The sequence below is a fragment of the Anopheles cruzii genome, chromosome 3 (genome assembly GCF_943734635.1).
Source record: "Anopheles cruzii chromosome 3, idAnoCruzAS_RS32_06, whole genome shotgun sequence".
In the NCBI taxonomy this organism is placed as follows: Eukaryota; Metazoa; Arthropoda; class Insecta; order Diptera; family Culicidae; genus Anopheles; species Anopheles cruzii.
Window position 1 is genome coordinate 24,259,455 of NC_069145.1, and position 18,245 is coordinate 24,277,699.

Below are 18,245 nucleotides of genomic sequence, written 5' to 3' on the forward strand. Positions count from 1 at the left end.
TGACACATGTGATGGAATTTTTTTCCATTCTTTCTAACACTGTGAACGGAAAAATAAACCGAAATTGAAACGAAACTATACCCCTCCTGCGGCCATCTTCTTTACATTCTTTGAGCCCAATCTCTTAACGTTGATTCCATTTAATTCGTTCGGCTCGTTCGGGATCGTTCTTTATTCGGTACGATAACTGATAGAATAAATACCAAAAATACATGTCGAGCGCCTAAAATGTGGCCTAAACAAGTGGCGATATTGGGACGATGCAATGGAATGAAACAATCGACTTCCGCACGATCGTTCAGGTTCTGCACTATCACCGAGTGAGTTTACTCGGCAAACGGATCCAATTTGCTATCATATTCCTCGTCATCGAACGGATTAGTCGCCGCCGCAACCGCCGCGGGACGCACCATGGCTTGTCTCGGTGGTGGTGTGTCTTCACCGAACGGATTTTTGGTATTGTCGTACTGAACTGCATCCTTCGGCACAGTTCGTTCCGGTTCATCCTCCTCGAACGGATTTTTTATCGCCGCAGTTCGATTACTAACACTCGGAGTCGTACGGGTTCTTTGGATTCGTACATCTGGTTCATGCAGTTGGGGTGGACGACGCAGTTCCTGTTTGGCCAACCGAAAGCGCGTTTCACTTTCCTGCGTCTCCTGCCGCATTTGACGCGAACGACCTTCCTCTTGCCGAAGTCTTGCTTCCGCTCCGGCCCCGTAAGTCGCCGCGAACGGAATCGGTTGAGCCGTTGGGACTGTTGCTTTCGGCACGACCGCGGTGCTAATGGTTTCACTCGTTCGGTCAATCGCGGAAGTCGTCGCTATCTGAAATCAAAGACCATCAAATCATTGTATCATTGTTGATCATTCGATGGTTCGTCGCAGCCTACCTCCTGCGTTTGTTGATCACTTTCTTCGATGATCACGAGCTTGTTGAACAAACCACGTCCGAAATATTCGGCAACAACCGAGAACGGTTCCGTCGAGCGTTCGAGTATGTCGTGAAACTGCTTATGCTGATCACGAGCCTCGCTCTGCACACGTAGCGCCTCGATCAGCTGCATGTTGGTTTTATTGCACACCGGACAGTCGCGTTCCGTTTCGGAGTACCCTCGGATGCAGCTACACGATAGATATAATTAGATTTTTATGATTAACCTCAACCTTCCATTAACCGTAAATGATTCGAAAATCCCAAAGACCACCAGGACACACTCACTCTTGATGGTAGGAATGTTTGCAGAGGAAAAATAGGGCCGGCATCAGCAATGGTTGCTTGCAGGCATCACAGGTCGTGTTTTGAAACTCTACGTTGCCCTCCTGCAGGTGCTTGATGTGGCGCTTGATTGAGGTCGTCTCTTCGCTGTACGTTCGCGCCAGCTCCTCCTCGTTTCGGATGGTATCCTGCTCCTTCTGAAACACCTGCATAAAGTATTCTTTGACGGACGCGAACGTGGGCCCATTCTCGACCGCCAGGCAGTCCAGCACCTGCAGCGGTGCCTGCAATCGTTTCTGAGCTGTGGAACCGTCAACGACGGAGAGAAAGGAGTCAGTAAAGGTACGTCCATCGAGAGCATGGATGCGAACAAATAACTTACAAATCACTTGCAGCACTTGGGTGAAGACATGTGGTGGGGCTTTGCCATCTTTCTTGAGCCCATTCAAAGCAAGCAGCCAAAGCGAACCATCACTCTGGCCAAGCCGGCGGCAGCATGCCAACAGGTTGTCGTACTCCTGGTGCCGTAAATAGTGCCGCACGATCAGATGGTAGAGTTTATCTTCTTCGTACAGATGCATCACGCCCGGCCAGAAATCGTTCATGCGGCACTGGGCGAGCGCTAGATTGCGATCGTACCGATCGGAGCAGTATTTTAGCAGATCGAGTAGTTTCTCCTCAACGCCCGGTACCTCCCGCCAACAGTACAGGTAGTGCTCGATGAGCGTACTGTACACGCACTGACTGCTCGATGGGACGAAGCGAATGAGGTGCTCCAGAAAGTCAATCAACTGTTCGGGATCGGTGAACAGGTGGATGAAATCTTCCGGATTGCCACGCGTTGTCTCGGGCGCCGTGTAGAGATCGCCATCGAGCAAACTCAAATCGGCCAGCAGATCGCCGGCCACCATCGTCGCCGCAGCGCCCGATTCTTCGTTTGAAGGCTCGGCCATCACCAGCTCGGTACATAGTTTCTTCAACAGTACGATCGTTCTCGTGGGACAGTTGGCCATCAGCAGCGAACCGTACTTCTTCAAGATGCCCGTCGCATCACGGTTCGCCAACGTTTCGATGTAACTCAAAGCCTCCTCGTACTGTTGCGTGTCTTCCGTCAGAATGCTCAAGCAGGCGTCGTGCTTTCGATGTGCTTTGGCCAGCTGCATTGCTTCGTCGACGTACGACGCATCGCGGCACACTTTGATGGCAACATCAACATCGAACAGGTTGGATTTTTGATCATTCTTCAGAAACTCCTTCAGCTGGGCCGTACGATCGAGTCGGGTGAAGCAGTTTAGCAGCAACGTCGTGTGATCTGCCGTCGCCTGGCCCTGTTCGTGCATTGTTTGCAAATAGTCGGTCAGAAAGTGTATGTGCCGGGCGTCCAGAAAGCGTTGTATTACGTACGACGGTTCGAGGTAGCCGATCGTTTTGGCATACTGCTCGACCGCCCGCCCAAAGTCACCCTTGCCGTACAGGTGATCACCGTACTGCTTGAAGATGCCCGCCAGTCCTTCCGCATCGTACTGGTTGCATTTGGCAATGCGCACTGCAATATCGTACAGGTTTTTCTTAAACAGCACGTTCAGCTTGCTCTGTAGATCCTTCTCGTCGAGGTGGAAGACTTCTTTGCCCTCTGTCAGTATGTAGCACGTACCGAACTCGGTCAGCACGGCTGCCACCTCGTCGATGGGGCACGTAAAGACAATGAATTTGTTCTGAATATCGATCACGGTTAGATTGTAGCCGCCGGGACTGCGAGGATTGCGCATGACGACGACCAGATGAGACCGGTACCAGTGCAGCAACGTTTTCTGGCCCTCGAGCGCATAGCACGGGCCCCGACCATCGGAAGTGTAGCAGTAGACGGCGTCTTCCAACCCCACCATAAAGTGGCCCTCGTTGTGGCCAGTCTGCAGCGCACAGCAACCGACCGGCTTCTTCATCGTGCTCAGTATGACACGCACTTCCTTATCCCGGCTGTGCAGGTTGTACAGATACACACCGGAATTCGAGCAGACAAACATTTGCGTGTGCTTGTGGCCGTGCTTGAACGCGATGCCGACAATATCGCTCGTGCCCGCCGTTAGCTGTTTGAGGGTTTTCGACCGATCCCGACTGATGTCCCCGCGGTACAGCGAAATGCTGCCCTGTGCAAAGCCAATCGCCATAAACTGGCCACCTTCGGAGACGGCGAGTGCCGTCGGCACGGAAACCATGGTACGCACCGTACGCAAACATTGCGCTCCGGTAGTGGCCGAAAGCTTGCAAAGGTTCCAAACTTTGAAGGACGGCCCGTTGATGTCTTCGCCCACCGTTACGAGCAGATTGTTTTGCTTTGAGATGTCGCACAGCAAGATCGAGCCTTCGTGGCCCTTGAAGCTGATCACTTCCCATGTACGGCTGAAGGTGTGGATGGTTCCGTTAGAGTCGCACACCACGATCAGTGTGCTTCCGTTTGCGGTGGCCGTAATTTTTGCCCCCTGCAGCGCTTCGGACACCTTCTCCTTATCGACTCCCTTGCGGAGGTCGAAAAAATTAAACTTACGCCACTGCCGGATGGAGAAGAGTGGGGCAAAATCAATTGGCTGTTTGTGTGTTAACGGCAACCATGGACACTACGCTTCTTACCTCAAATATAGCCATTCGAATTTGTGTCGCCTATCGCGATTTCCGTTCTGTAAGGGCGTATTCTCGCAATATTGTTGTACGCGATTCATCTACCAGCAGACCAGCAGCGAATGTTTTGATGACCAATTTTCTATCGGCATTCACGACAATTGACATTTGGGTTGGTGAAACGGTGAAATATTTCATGGTTCCTGTTGATGTCGATTGCCTCAAATAGTTCTTTTTATTGTACGTATGGAACCGAATATAGATTTTTGTAGAAGCCTATCAAATAGAATAAATCTTTTCATTTATTTTAAAACAATTTCCACTAAAGTTTTGCATTCTATTTGAAATATTCTGTAATATTTGACAATCTATTGAAGGCTTCAATGTGAAAGCGTAAACGAAGCGGTGAAGGATGTTTTGTTTATATCTTGGCGTGACAGCAAAAGACGCAAATATTCCGGCCGCTTAGTTTAATACGGAAGAGTAATTGCTTAAAGTATGAATCTGGATCCGATAAATTCAGCCCTTTCCCAGCTGCGCGTGTTGCGCTCCAGTGTGGGTCAAGTGTTCGAAACGTTGGGCACCGGAGTGCGCGTTGACCACGGTGAAGAAGGCAAGGAGCAAAAGTTTCTGCAAGAGCTCCAGGAGCTGCTCAATTCGGTGAACGCCAACCTAAAGTGCGAAACCTAAGCGACACAGAACTTGCAGAGAACTTTATTCGTGTTATTTCTGCATTTGTTTTCCAGAGATTTTGAGTCCTGTATCAGCGGTCTGACCCCACCGGCCGCACCACTGAATCTGGCCAACTCGGCGTTCCTCTCGTTGGAAACCAACCTTGAGCGACAAGCTCTGTACCCGCATCTGGTGCAGAGCTACAAATGGCACGACAAGCTACACGAGTACAGTACATTTGCCTCAACGTTGCTGCAGCAGAACTCGCTCAAACGGTCCTACTACACAAACACCAAGCGACGACGTTCGCTTCCATCCAGCCATTTGGCCACGCCACAAATGGTCGACAATCTGATCAACAGCATCCATTACAACAATATGAACCTCAATATCGTTCACCCATTTATGACTAATGCAATATTGCACGTAAGCATTGTGTGATACCATCATAGGGCCGGTGGCTAGAATTACCACAGCAAAAGCACCATTTCCCAATCCTCCTTCTTGTTACGTTCGCAGATCACTATCGCACGTGTCCTGCGGGCAGCAGTTATACTGAAGGGCCTCCTGATCGAATGGGTAACGGTAAAGGGCTACGAAGAATCACTGCTCGAAGGTATCGACGAGCATTGGACCGAATCACGGCATCAGGTATTTCGCAAGGTACAGGACCATGCACATTCGGCGATGCTGCACTTTTTCTCCCCAACGTTGCCCGAACTAGCTATCAGAAGTTTCATTGTACGTATTGTAGCGCTGCGATCAGAAAATTCCTCGACGTTGTGACACCCATGTCTATTTTTCAGACCTGGTTCCGGAGCTACGTTACACTGTTTGCCGATCCGTGTAAAAAATGCGGGAAGCACCTTCACAACACGCTTCCTCCAACCTGGCGAGACTTGCGCACGCTGGAGCCTTTCCACGAGGAGTGCAAGCAATAGAGCTCCACATTGGGGAAATCATTCATTTTATTCCATTTCATGGTGGTGAACTGAGAACATTAAGGAACCTCATTTATGTGGCAGTGGGTTTCAATAAAATGTATAATGCAAACACAAAGTGCTCATTTACTTTCTTTCTAACAAATGTGTTGGAAATGGATTTTGAAACTGTCTAACCAGAACTGGTTTAAACGAATCCTTAACTAAAATGTATCCCCCCGTGCAGCATGTTTCAGATTTCATATATTTTATTTCAGATCAGATTTCGTTAATGATTCCAAAAACCACCTAACTTTTGCCTTTTTATAAGAATAATACGGTTTTATTACTACTGTCCTTATTCACAAGCACCTCGCTTCGCCAGTTTTTACCGCTTTTCTTCAAATAGCACCTCCGGACCGTAGAGAAGACGACATTTGTTTCCGTACAGTGGTACTGAAGAGCAAATTTTTCTTCCGTAAAATACTTGATCTCTGTACACTTTCTAAGATTAGAAGAAAACAGAAATGATTGATTCCATTGACCAAACGTTTGCATAACAAAACGCCAGTTAACTCCCTTTGGATGGACTCACTTTGGCGCAGAGAACTGATAAATAGTACGCTGAATATAGCTACGCGCGCCCTTACGATGCTGTTATGCTAACCATGCTGTCTTCGCTCCCGGAGGACACATAAGCAATTGGTGTATTAACATTTTAAATTTATTTTACATCGCTTAGCCACCAACCGCTCGGGGTACGACGACGTAGCACCGATCCTTCGTTCTAGCGGTCGATACCCTGGGGCTCAGAGGGATCATGCACCCTCATCTATCTGAACCTGCTAGAAGCTGACTAGTACAGTGTGTATCTGTCTCTATCTCCCTGTTATTGACCGATGTGCCCACGGTGGTCCCACGAACTACTCCGCCCATCTTGGGCCCACACCGCTATCCTACGGGGATCCCTGTTCCTGTTCCTATTGAATCCCGATTGGTGGGGCGTTCGCTGTTCATAATTTGCACTGGAATGGTGGTTTGAAAGTCCCCGGACTGAGGGCTACAGTTCGGTCGTGATTTCGTCCTGCGGTCGGAAACCCAGCTTGAAGAACTCGTCCTGCAGCCAGAGCGAACTGTCGTTCATACCGGACGTCGATAGGTAGGTGCGCACGTGATCGAACGTATCGTCGAACGGATTGCTGCCACCGGTGGAGTGATGGTTCGAGCTAGTATCGGTCGTGTGGGACGACCGTTCGTCGAACTCGTGCAGACTGATGAGCGACCCCAGGAAATGGTGCGTCGTTTGCATCGTCGGCAAGGTGCGATGCTTCTGCAGCTGGATCAGCTCCGGCTGCAGCAGATTGCGCTCGTTCTTGCGGCTCAGGCTGGGCGACAGGTCACTCTCGTTGGTGCTGTGAGCCGCTCCCACCATCCCGCCGCCGCTTCCGGCTTGCTGCTGCTGCTGCAGATGGAACGCCGCCTTAAACGTCGAGTGGTCCGACGAACCGAGTCGACGATCGGACGCTGACGGCGAGTGCGCTGTGGCTGGTTGCTGCAGAAACTCGATCAACTGCGCCAGTTCCGGTTTGTAGCGATCGAGAACCCGCTCGGCCCAGACGTACAGTCGCTGCCAGTCATGGGGTGGCGCATTGATCAGCTCGATCGGCTTGTTGAGCAGGATGAGGATTTTGGCGAGATCGCGTACCACCGGGTGGTAGGTAGCGGCACCGGTACTGTCTCCGGCCAGGTGCAGCTTCCGGATCTGGCGCCGCGTATCGTTGAGCATCTGCAGAAAGTACTCGGCCTGCGGGCGCAACTCGTCCAGCTGGCGCAGGAACTCCAGCCGATCGATGTTCTCGTCGATGAACGATTCGCGGTACTTCTTGCGTTTCTGACGGCGTCTCATGATCGCCATCGCGCTGATGACCAGCATGACGCACAGCACGGCTCCGGCCGCGATTCCGGCTACCGCGGCCAGCAACGAACCGGACATGCCGACCGGCAGACAAACGCGACCCATCACCTCGGATGTGGTGGACCACTGGGCCGCATAGCCCGCCGGGCACTCGCTCAAGCACTCGCCCGTGTCGAGCTGCAGCAGGTCGGTGCACTTGATGCATGCCGTGTCCGTGCAGCGAACGCACTGCTGATGAAACCGGGAACAGTCTGTGTGCGAGAAGAGCGGGAAAAAGACACAAATTTAAAATATTAGTTTGATGAGGTCGGAATTCAATCAACGCTTACACACCACACACAACGCCCTCGCGCAGGTTAGGCACGTTTTATTTTGCAGCTTTTCGGTAATTTATTCACCAGAAACGATTGAGAACATCAAGTTTGATCGATAAAATAACAACCAGACATACAGCCCAAACCGTTTCCTTTCCCGCCGCACAACAGTACAACAAAGTGTCTCCGCACTGAACCGCTCCACGTCAGAGAGTGGCATACGATTATTATACTGGTCCTGTGGGGACAGGACAGCGTGTCGCGCGTGGGACACACGCCAGGTTGACTGTGGGTGGCTGTGCTTATGAGGCGACCCAGCGAGGAATATATTAAGGCAACACCACCGTCCGGTCGGCAAGCTCCGATCCCAGGCTAATAACAATAATCTGTGTGTGCCCGGCAACGTTTGCTCGTAACTCTGTCCGGTCTTCGGGTCCCCCCGCAAGGTTTATACGCGCCAGAGTCTGATTTGCGAAATGGGACTTTTAATCCCAAAAGGCTTTTAACAGAGACTGATCTCGCGGACGCCCAGAGCGATGTGGTGTCTGTGGAAATGGTGTAACGTTGGTGTTGCTATGGTGTAACCGGGACCTCCCTGGGGGCAAACTCCGGCCAAGGACGCAATAACTGTTCCTCGTCCCACGTAGAGCAGCGCCCCGGTAAAGCAGTGATTGGATTGTGAGAGCTCAAAATGTTGCGCCACGAAAGCCGATCTTCAAAAACCATACACGATCACACACCGTGTGACGGCGCCTGATTCCGCCGCCGCAGGCCAGGAAGCGCACGTACAAGGATGCAGAAGGAAGCGCCATTTTGAAGCGCCGGGGCCGCATAAACACGTCGAACGTACTCTCTCGCTCTCTGCCCGCGAAAGTAGAGATTCGGTTGCACCGAACGTGATGTTCCCGCGATCGGCGAAACGAGATCGGTGCCCCGGATAAGTCTCGAGAATGCAGCGGCGGATCGGTCGGTCGCGGCCTGACTAAGGTACCGCGAGAAGTACATGATGTAATTCGAAACATTATTCGTGTGGTCGCGATTAGCCGCACGCCGCGCAAGTGCCCGTAAGAAAGTGCGAAGAAAAGAAGCACGGTTCGCCGGTCAAGAAATGTAAAAGAGCCACATCCACAATGCAATGGGATGGTGGCTGAAGGTGTACGACACCGACGCAAGACACCGTTTGAACATTCCGAGTTTTCTTTCGTACCGGACAGCGAGAAATTGTGCTCTAAAACTACACCACCGCCAGAGACTTAAGTCAATTTTATTAAATAACTAATTGTTCAAGTTTACTGAAGAATTATATGTCCACATAAGTTTGATACCCCGTTTTGTTATATTGGGTGTGTGTACTTTTGAATAATTTCTTTACGATAGTATAGTGACTTCTTGTAGATTGCTTCCATTAGGCTGAGAGTTTTCGCTGTGAAACAATAGTAAGCAACAATAAAAGACGGAAACAGGCACGATCCGATCCGACTCCATCATAAATAAACCGGCGCCACTTTATAGCTGACAAATAACTCAACACAATTGCTGGATGTAGCTGAGAACTGAAGGTTGCATCCGAATGCCTGATGAACAGGCTATCTTTTCGGTCATCGTAACAGTACTCGGTCCTCAGTCTTTGGTTAAGGTAAGCAAACCGAAAACCGAAAAGGGCTCAATTTATGCAAACCACTTCTGCGGCGGCTTCTGCTACTGTTGCTGTGTTCCGGGTCACTAGCGAAATACGAGTACGTAACAAGCCTCCCATCGGAGCCCAAAGCCCAAACGGTGGTGATCCAAACAGCCTGTCGATCACTCTGGGCGCATGCATAAATGGGCGCACACGACTCGATGCGCATCACCGTGCCGAACACAGATCATCGTTGCCGCCACGCGCGACTTCACCGGATCTGGAACTGGATTTATCTGATCGATAGAGGCTGGCGGGGGGTGGCGAAGCAGCGATCCGGAGAGATGTCACTCATGGGCCCTCGCCGCACATATTGGTCGCTGTGCCCTAGGCGCCACTGATCTTCCGCGCCACGCGTTGGACAATTACTTTTAATTATCGAACCAATTGCAGCGCGTATCCAGCAACCTTCCCCCGTCGTTGTTCCGCGGTTCGCGCGCCCCGGTTCGCCTTGCCCTCGGCACGCCATGTGTGAGAGGTGTGTTGTCTAAGGTGGCAAAACGCTGATAGGTGGCTGCATATATGTGGGTCACAGTCACCCGAGGGGTCGGTCGGCCGCCATATTTCATGTAGCTGAAGAATGCAAAAAATGGTCCCAAAACCCTTGCCTCGGCGTGTCGTTATAGATTGCTGAAATTCGAGCCAATCTCCTACTAGCCTCTAAAGGCCAAACAAGCCATCGCCTCGATAAAACCAGCTACTTGTACACTACTTTATGCTGAATGCATAAATTGTAGTTTACACACAGGGCCAAGACACGGAACCAAGGCTCAAGGCTACCCTCCGATACCGGAGTGGAGTGGCACAAAGAACGATAACGCGGTGTCGGATCCACTTCTCGGTGCCCGAGTTCACACACCCGGTATCTCTACTCCAGGAGTCCAACGACCACCACCGACCGATGAGATCACCGAATTACTCAACCTGGGTCCTGTGTGCAGCTCCTTGCCGTTGCCCTGGGACCGCCACGCTGTGTCCGAGTTTCGAGCGTGTTTTCCCCGAAACACTTCCAAGTCGCCGCCCGGACGTGGCTCAGGTCACAAGAATTCTCCGCCACTCGGCTGCCCGGCGGGAACCGGTTTTCAGGCACAGGCCACCGCACCGGCAACAGCAGCCTCAGCAGCCAACAACCTCTTCTCCCGAGGGACTCGCTCGCTCGCGGCGGTCGGTTTGCAGAACTTCAACAGTCCCGCGGTGTAATGGCGTGCCCGGACAGCGAAAAGGTCGCGCCAAGAACGTACCGCGCGAACGGGGGCCCCCTATCATCATCGGGACGGTTGTGTCCTACGTCGGTAGTGGCACAGAGCAAGTTCCTCGAGTGCAGCAGCAACCTACACACGCGGACGCGCTGAGACTCTGCCATTTCCAATAGTGTACCACCGGGCCACCTTCCGCAACTTGCGGCGATGATTCACAGCGCAGCACCACCAGCAGGTCGTTGGCGGTCAGCGAGCAAAGCAGGTTTTCGCGCGTACGCGTATTCCCGCGAAGGACAGCGCAACCAGGAGGCTCTTCGCTTTATTGCGGTGGAGTGAAAGGTTATCTGTCTTAATTCGCGAACTTCGCGCTCTAGTAGGACCCACGGGACCCACAAAGGCCGAAGTACCGAACGCCGAGATCCTTGCAGTCCGAAATTCTCAAGCAGCACGCATCATGCTCTGGCCATGTTTGATGTGGCATCCGATCAACAACATCTGCTGCTGCTGCTGCTGCCATAACTGCAGCGAATCATATTTCAGGAAACGTGTCTTCTTGTCTTGTTCCTCTTGAAATCCGTCAGTTCGCGCGTTGATGAAATTTATCTTCTTTTTATTTGTGCGCAGCACCGTGCTCGGCGAATGACAGGCGGACGAAGGCGACGACGATGAAGATGACGACGCTGATGATGATGACTCACGGAGCAGAGGCCGTCGCACACGCACAGAGCTTCTTTATTTTAAGTCGGAGTCTGAGAGGCTTGGGCTTGGCACTTGCATGACTAACGACCCCGAGATACCGCCGTGTGTGTGAGTGTCGCTGTGTACGGTAAGAACAGGCGAATGCAATCTAAATGGATGCATTATTGCGGCCTGCGCGGTCTGACATTCAAACACACCGCGGTAAAAAAAAAGCATGATCTACGATAAGATATGCAAAGGGGGTCGCTCTCCCGGCGGAACAATGCGGTGCGTTTGCGCGATGTTATGACTCTCCGATTAAACACTAAAGATATCGGGTCAACAGCGGTAAAGGGTGAAATCCCGTAACAGGGTGGGTAAGTGAATCAGTCGCTAGAAGCCGTAGCTCTCGATCGTGCAAAAGTGGAAAGTGATCGGATCCTTACAGTTGAATGGAACCCGTTGCCAGTCTGTTAGGATTTGCATTCTCATTGCTTGGGGCTCATCGTAATAATGAGTGGTGCCGGAGCCCTGTTTGAGAGCGTCAACTCGTTCCGTTTATCTTCGTTTGCTAAAGGACAACCATTGAAAACGTTTAAAGGGTCTTTTTATCGGTTGACAACAACTGATCGTTATGATTGATTGTAGAGAAGGTAAAATATCTGGGGTATCAGTTGCAACAGACTGACTTGGCCGATAATCGCAGTTGAATCATTTCTACGCTTTAAAGCTTGTCGAGTACCACTTTGTGTACTTCTTTGGTATGACAATATTTCCGGACACTTTGTTCTGTTAATACCGTACGACGTAACGCACGAAAGCCGACAGGAAAATTATGTAGATGGGTAAATTATTGCTCACGTTGTTTGATTTATAATGCATTATTTTTCAATGTATTCAGATCACATTTTTTCAGCCAAATTCCACTTCAAATTTCTAACGTGGATGGACTCTGCTTCTATGGACTTAGATCGACTACTTAGACCGTTCGAAATACGTTTTTAAACAATCAATTTATGCAACTGTCATTGGACCCTAGCAAAATCCACAGATTGTAACAAACAATTTGGCAAACAACATCTAGTATTCCTTTCGTTAGAATTGACCGAGCCGCTTTATTAAACTTCGGCGGCTTTTGTATAGAAACCGATTAATGCTAGTTACGATAGTCACCAAACTTCGATTGCAACTAAATACTGTCGCGGTTCAAGCTTACCCCTATCGTGGCCGGGGCCCCATAACTCGGGCGGTGGTCAATTTCGACCGAAAACATCGAAGCCGACAGACCACGTAAGATTTCCGTGCTTGATGATGCGCAGTACTGGCAGTGCAGCGAATAGTTTGCGTACAGGATTAGCTATCGGTAATAAAATTTCCATTTCCTGTGGCTATTTTTACGCGGCTTCATACTTCCCCCGCTGCAAGCCTATCTGGCCGATCTGGCGTTGCAGCAGCACGGACGCACGCATCGTGCGCGCAGAATTCTTGGCCCGTGGCGCACTCAACACGTGGGACGCGTCGCGTCGTGTAGGAGGATGACACGGGACGCCTAATAATTGCCCGCAGACACACAGCAAACAGCACAAAACAATGCAACTCCATTCACGAGGATGGTTCGATCGCGATCGTTGCGAGTGCAATTGGATACCCCCCTCATCCAATCCTTCCGCCGACCGCCGACGCCGAGATGAATGAACTCTCAACTCTGGCGGGAGCGGGCGCCCCGGAGGAGCAGAGGCAGGCAGGCAGCCAGCGTGGCGTGCATTTGATATCTTAATCAGAGTGCGGCTTCCTGCGGGACGCGTTGATTTACGGGCGGCAGTTTGTAGGGCCGAGCAGCAAGTTGGAGAAATTTTCTCCTCCAACACGCGCGGCGGTTGGTGCCACCGTCTCTGCCCTCCGTTGTTGCTGCTACTGGGGTAAACACAGACGCGCCAGTTGCGGTGCACTTTGAGTGAGCCGAAAGCATAAATCCTCGATGTCGGGGGGCACACGCGGGGTTCTAGGGTTACACACCAACCGCAGGCCGCCAAGCCCCGGCTCTTTGTGGTGAAAAAAATGGTGTGTTTAAATCTTGTTGTGGGCTCATTTTACTCTGCACTTTCTAATAGCTGTCTCGGGCGTCGTCATCGTCGTCGGGGAAGTGTCAGAATATCATCGGGCCCCACGTTAACCACAGCGAGCGCGCGCACACAGCCTGACGTTCCTCTGACACGCAGCAGAGAAATCGATCAACAATGCTGCTGGTATGCTCTCACAAGAGGCCTGCAACTGAACGGTTTTTTACGGTAAAGGATACAACGTTTTGTCACAAAACGTTGGCCTTCTCCGGAATGAGTGCCGCGATTAAACGCAACCGACTTTCCGGCCAGTAGAAAGCGACCCTCGGAGTCGGAGCTGTGTGTGCAATGAAGCGAAAGGTGTGTCAAAAGCCACCACAGCGCAGCAAGCCGTGACACGACTTGCTATGATTCCGTGAGCCACAAAGAGAGATGTCTCTCGTCAATTAACGTCTCATTATCACTCACCCAAAGCAGGCGGTGAAAAGTGGCGAACAGCAACGTTTGACACTCGCCGAGCGGTCAAATTTAGCGAACGACTCCATCCGGACATGCTGTGGGAACGGTGACACCCCGAAACCCGTGCTACGATTCATTGGCGGCGTTGTTAACACTTGGCTTCGTTGTCCCAGAGCCGTGTGGGATTTCCACCACATTCGAGAAGCCACCAACGCATTGCGTCCCCCGCCGGGGGGGTGCTATATCCGCCTATGGTTCTGGGACGAGTGTGACATAAATTCGTCCGGCCAACAAAACCAGAGCAGTGCACTGTAAAGGTAACAGTCTCGTCGTCGTCGTCGAGTGCATCGGAAACATTCGTCAACGCGTGGCAGAAGGAACGGGACTTCGCGTAGGACGATGAAGCGCCCAAAGCCCCGCGACTCCCACCTGAGGTTGTGAGCGGGAAGCCTCGAGAAATGGTCTCGTTAACTTAAGCTGTTCCTGGCGGAACAGCCTGCAAGTGACGCCACAATGAAGCTACGTGTGTCGCTCCATCTTCTTCGCCGCCGTCCGAGATGTCATTTAGATCAAATTAAACGGGGCAGGCCATGGAGTGCAGTCCAGCGAAGAAGGCCATGCAAGTCATGACACATCGAGTGACTATGGCCTCGCCCCAGGAAATATAGCGTGGGGAAGGGTAAAGAATTACTTGCAACTCTCACTTGTCAGGAAAGGTGTTGCAGTTCCAGGAGACGGCTCCACCCCCGGTGAAAGGCCATATTGTCCCGTGTTTCCTGTTCCATAGTGGCCCCATAATCGCCAACTGGGGTTGGACACTTTGTCCGCGCTTCGAGTCACGGCCACACTGGCCCTGCTGGCTGACTGTAGAGGGAACTACCCCCAAGAACGTGCATTGCATGTGAGGTGTCCTAGTTCATGATGCTCGCGTGTTGCACAGAGGCCAGGCTGGCTAGCTGCAGGCCACGACGACGCCGGTACGATACGATCTACCCAAGATGCCAGATTACTCACCCCATGATGCTAGGAGCTGCGGCTCGTAAAATGTTTATTTATTAGCAAAACGCTTCACCAACTGCCAATATGGCGAACCGGGAGAACGAGAGAGAGAGAGAGGCCCCAAGTGCCGCCCCCTGTCGGCTTTCCTCCGCGCAGGTATTTCATCACCGGTACCAGCACCACCACCGACGACGACAAGTTGAACCGAGCGAAGTTAAGGAAAACCAGAAAAAACCAAGACCCAGACCCAGGCTAACTTCGCGGCAAGGCAGCGCAGGCGCGCGCAACAGACACACGGCGTTTATGAATGAAATTAAGATTAAGATTATGGCGTGTAACGCGCGTGGGCCGTGATCAGGACCCGGGGAACCGTGAGGGGAACCGGTTCCGTCACACCGACACAGCAATGCGCCGCTCGAGTGCAAAAAAGCCATCGTTTGAATGCGGCGCTCAGGGCCGTGGCGCTGTTTTCGGGAGGAAGCGCGCGACCCTCGAAGCGACAGTTATGAGGCCTCTACATTGTTGACTTGGGCTTGGGCGGTTGCCGCGCATCCTCTCTCTGCGGAGTCGAAGGTGCAAGGAAGTGCCGAGCTGCGGAGGATTCTCAAGTTGTATGCATTGTCAACAACCAATTGAGAGACGATGCAAATTAGTGCGCCGCCATCGGCGTTGTGTGTGAGGTGGGACACAACACACACCCGATATCGACACAAACAGGTTCTCGTGCAGTTAGTAGTGTTTAATTTATGGGCCCGGCTCAGCGTTTTAATAGGCGTCCTACAGATCTCTTCATTAACTTCACCACATTCGCCATCATATTCGATTAGGAACCGCGCTCAGATATGTCGCGTCGGCTCACCTGTCCCGTTCGTGGGAGTCTGTCCGAACGAAATCGAATCTTCCGGAAGCAGGCAGTGAGACGAAGGTGACATCGACGGGCGTCCGAGGAGATCGTAAACTTCGAGACCAGCTACTCGCAGGCAGCACCACCGAGAGATCAATGTTTCCGGTCGGTCCGATCATCATCAGAGCTGCCTCCCGTAAAGTATCGGGTGTCGCGCGTCTTCGACCGGTAAAATGTACCGTGCGAAATGCGCCCCGGACACAGAGATTCGGTGTCGATCGGTCCCGTGTATCATGTTTCCCGCGGCGCGCTGGCGAACCTGGGCTGGGAGCAGCTGGTCTAGCCGCAGATGCTAGGTGTATAATAGAGCGCGCGTTATAGAGAAGCGATCGGTAGTTCATCAATCGGTCAATCGGTGGTGGTGCGTAAGCAACCGGCTGGCCGACTGTTAATTTGATTCGATTTGGAGTACAGTTACGGCAAAAAAATCACAGCCTCGCGTTTCGCGGACCTGAATCTACGCCGAGCTGCGATCACGCCTCGGTCAATCACCCCGGCGGTGCGCCGTTGGCTTCCTGTTCGGAGTCTGGAGTAGTCCGGAGACTTGAACACACTTTGAAGTGGGACCTGGCCGCTGGGGTCCATGTGGTCTAGTGTGTGGAGCAGAGCGTTCACAATTCCAGAAGCAAAGTCCATTATCGTTTTACAGCCCATTTCGTCGAATTCGAATCTCCGGAAAACTGTCGCCTCGTTTCCAAGAAACTGGTCCCCGATTGCTACTGCACATGCTGCTGCTGGTGCTGATAAGAGTTGCAGTTGGGCCTCAAGACAAGAACGTCTTCTTGCCGAGGGGAACCCTGACTATCGTCAGAATGCTAGATTATTTGACAGTTGACAACATCACAACAGTATTTACTGGCGGTAGGAGGGCATTGTCCGTGACCTAACCTTCGAGTAGGTGACCTAACCTCTCCATTATCTAGGGTGTGCGTGTGTTGGGTGGTGTTCTTGTATCGATCATAATAGTGGCGCCATATTTTATTCTTCTGCGCCATTCAGGGTTTCCAGTATCTCGTTCGGATCGTGACCCATTACACACCCGCTGGGACGATACTTGTGGTGCGCCTTAACGCCATATAAGCGTAATCGCGTTCCACGCCGATGGCGATTCTTGCCAAGTAAGGCGCAGCCCAGCAAGTGATCGTGTGGTGATTACAATAACGATCATTAACACACGTCTCCCAACAAGTAACCCGAAACGCAGGCGAGCTCACCTACCCGGCGTCTCGGTTTACTTGACGCCGGGGCGCACCTATTATGGCTCCCGGTGTCTAGCGCGGACCGGAAGGCGAGGCTAGGTAAGACTTCGGAAATAATCAGCTCCACTCAATTACCATCAGCGGGAGAGCGTAATAATGATGCCGCCGCCGTGGAGTCGGCCTATGTCCGGGTCGGAGGGTCGAGGGGAGAGAAACTGAAAACCGGGTCAGACGCATTACACGCATAACCCGGCGGCGACGCGCACGAGTTTCTTGACTCGTGTGTCTCCGGGAAGGGGATGCTGACTTCCAGAGCTCACTCTGCATACACAGCGACGGCCTCCACTTGGAACGCGGACCTCCGGTGGCGATAAACTAGCCCCGGATGGTCTACACTAGTCGCAGACGTGCCCCCGCCGTCGCTAAGGCCGGACTCGAAGAGACCGCGAGTGTGTAATGATTATGCAAGTCGGTCGTCCATCTTGTCCGGCTGTCTGGGCTTCGTGTGCATTTATCGTGTGTGACCCATTATTGTCAACGCGCTTCACGCTGCGCTGCGCCGCTCTCGGGTTCTTCTGGTTTGTGCTATCGCTTCTGGTTCTTCGTCACATCGGCGGCACGGTTCCGCTAATTTGACATCTGGAACCCGCCGTGTTGTCACATCGAGTGGTTACCCCAAGATCGATCGATCAACTGGAGGGAACCCAGTATCCTTCTCGCTGTGCCCCCATTACCGTGTCAGTAGGTCACAATCAGCTGGTCGGGGGGATTTAGCTTAACGAGCGAAGAGCGTACCTGGAGTATGCCCCCCGATCATGTGGTGATCTCCAGAGGCACCCGGACCAGGTCCGATATGGAGTCTCGCAGTGGACCGATTCCCCTCCTATAGCCACCACAATTGACATCCGCGATTGCCTGATATAGAGAAGGAGGGTCTCTCGCTCTCTGCGCCACCTTCGCCGTTTACAAATTAACAACGATTAATAACGTGTTCGATGGGCGGTGTAGCAGCGCTTTTCGGAGTTTCGGAGGCCACTTTCGGAGTGATATGCGTGTGGCGACGTGGCGGCTGGGCCGGGACGTGAACATGCGCGATCGTGATTTGTAGCTGTAGCTGTCTCCCGCAGCCAGCCAGCTTCACCCTCTACTTTTACAATTATCGGATATCGCGCTTTTCGACTGCACGACCCAGAAATGCCACAGAGGCCCACTCCCTTCGTGTCTGACTTTTAATTTATTTGTATGCCCTCTCTTTGGTCCCCGGCGCATATCGATTGCCGTGTGCCTCGTCCTCGTCCTCCGTCGTGATCTGGAGCCGAAGAGACTTGTAGAGGATCGCGCTCAGCCAGGTATCGAGAAGTGGTGGTGTCGAACTAATTGCAGTGTGCCTTAAATCAACAGCGGCCACGGTTGT

At 52.1% G+C, this 18,245-nt stretch overlaps 3 protein-coding genes across 3 annotated transcripts in view; 1 reads left to right on the plus strand and 2 right to left on the minus strand.

The window, feature by feature from the left end:
* Positions 1–165: 165 nt before the first annotated feature.
* On the minus strand, positions 166–3,927 carry LOC128272497 (vacuolar protein sorting-associated protein 11 homolog). The gene is made up of 5 exons (XM_053010319.1): positions 3,847–3,927; positions 1,601–3,767; positions 1,222–1,519; positions 893–1,124; positions 166–827 (listed from the first exon to the last, which is right to left on the minus strand). Exons 1-5 carry the CDS (start codon positions 3,859–3,861, stop codon positions 327–329), a joined length of 3,213 nt encoding a protein of 1,070 aa, XP_052866279.1. The 5' UTR covers positions 3,862–3,927; the 3' UTR covers positions 166–326.
* Positions 3,928–4,292: 365 nt separating this feature from the next.
* On the plus strand, positions 4,293–5,497 carry LOC128273471 (mediator of RNA polymerase II transcription subunit 27). Its single transcript, XM_053011438.1, has 4 exons — positions 4,293–4,511; positions 4,581–4,932; positions 5,026–5,247; positions 5,313–5,497. Exons 1-4 carry the CDS (start codon positions 4,333–4,335, stop codon positions 5,445–5,447), a joined length of 888 nt encoding a protein of 295 aa, XP_052867398.1. The 5' UTR covers positions 4,293–4,332; the 3' UTR covers positions 5,448–5,497.
* A 241-nt stretch (positions 5,498–5,738) lies between these two features.
* Positions 5,739–18,245, minus strand: part of LOC128272091 (uncharacterized) — a 33,720-nt gene continuing 21,213 nt past the window's right edge. The window contains exon 2 of the mRNA XM_053009824.1: positions 5,739–7,592. Within this exon, the coding sequence (XP_052865784.1) occupies positions 6,487–7,592 (1,106 nt within the window). The 3' untranslated portion in view covers positions 5,739–6,486. The remainder of the gene's footprint in view (positions 7,593–18,245) is intronic.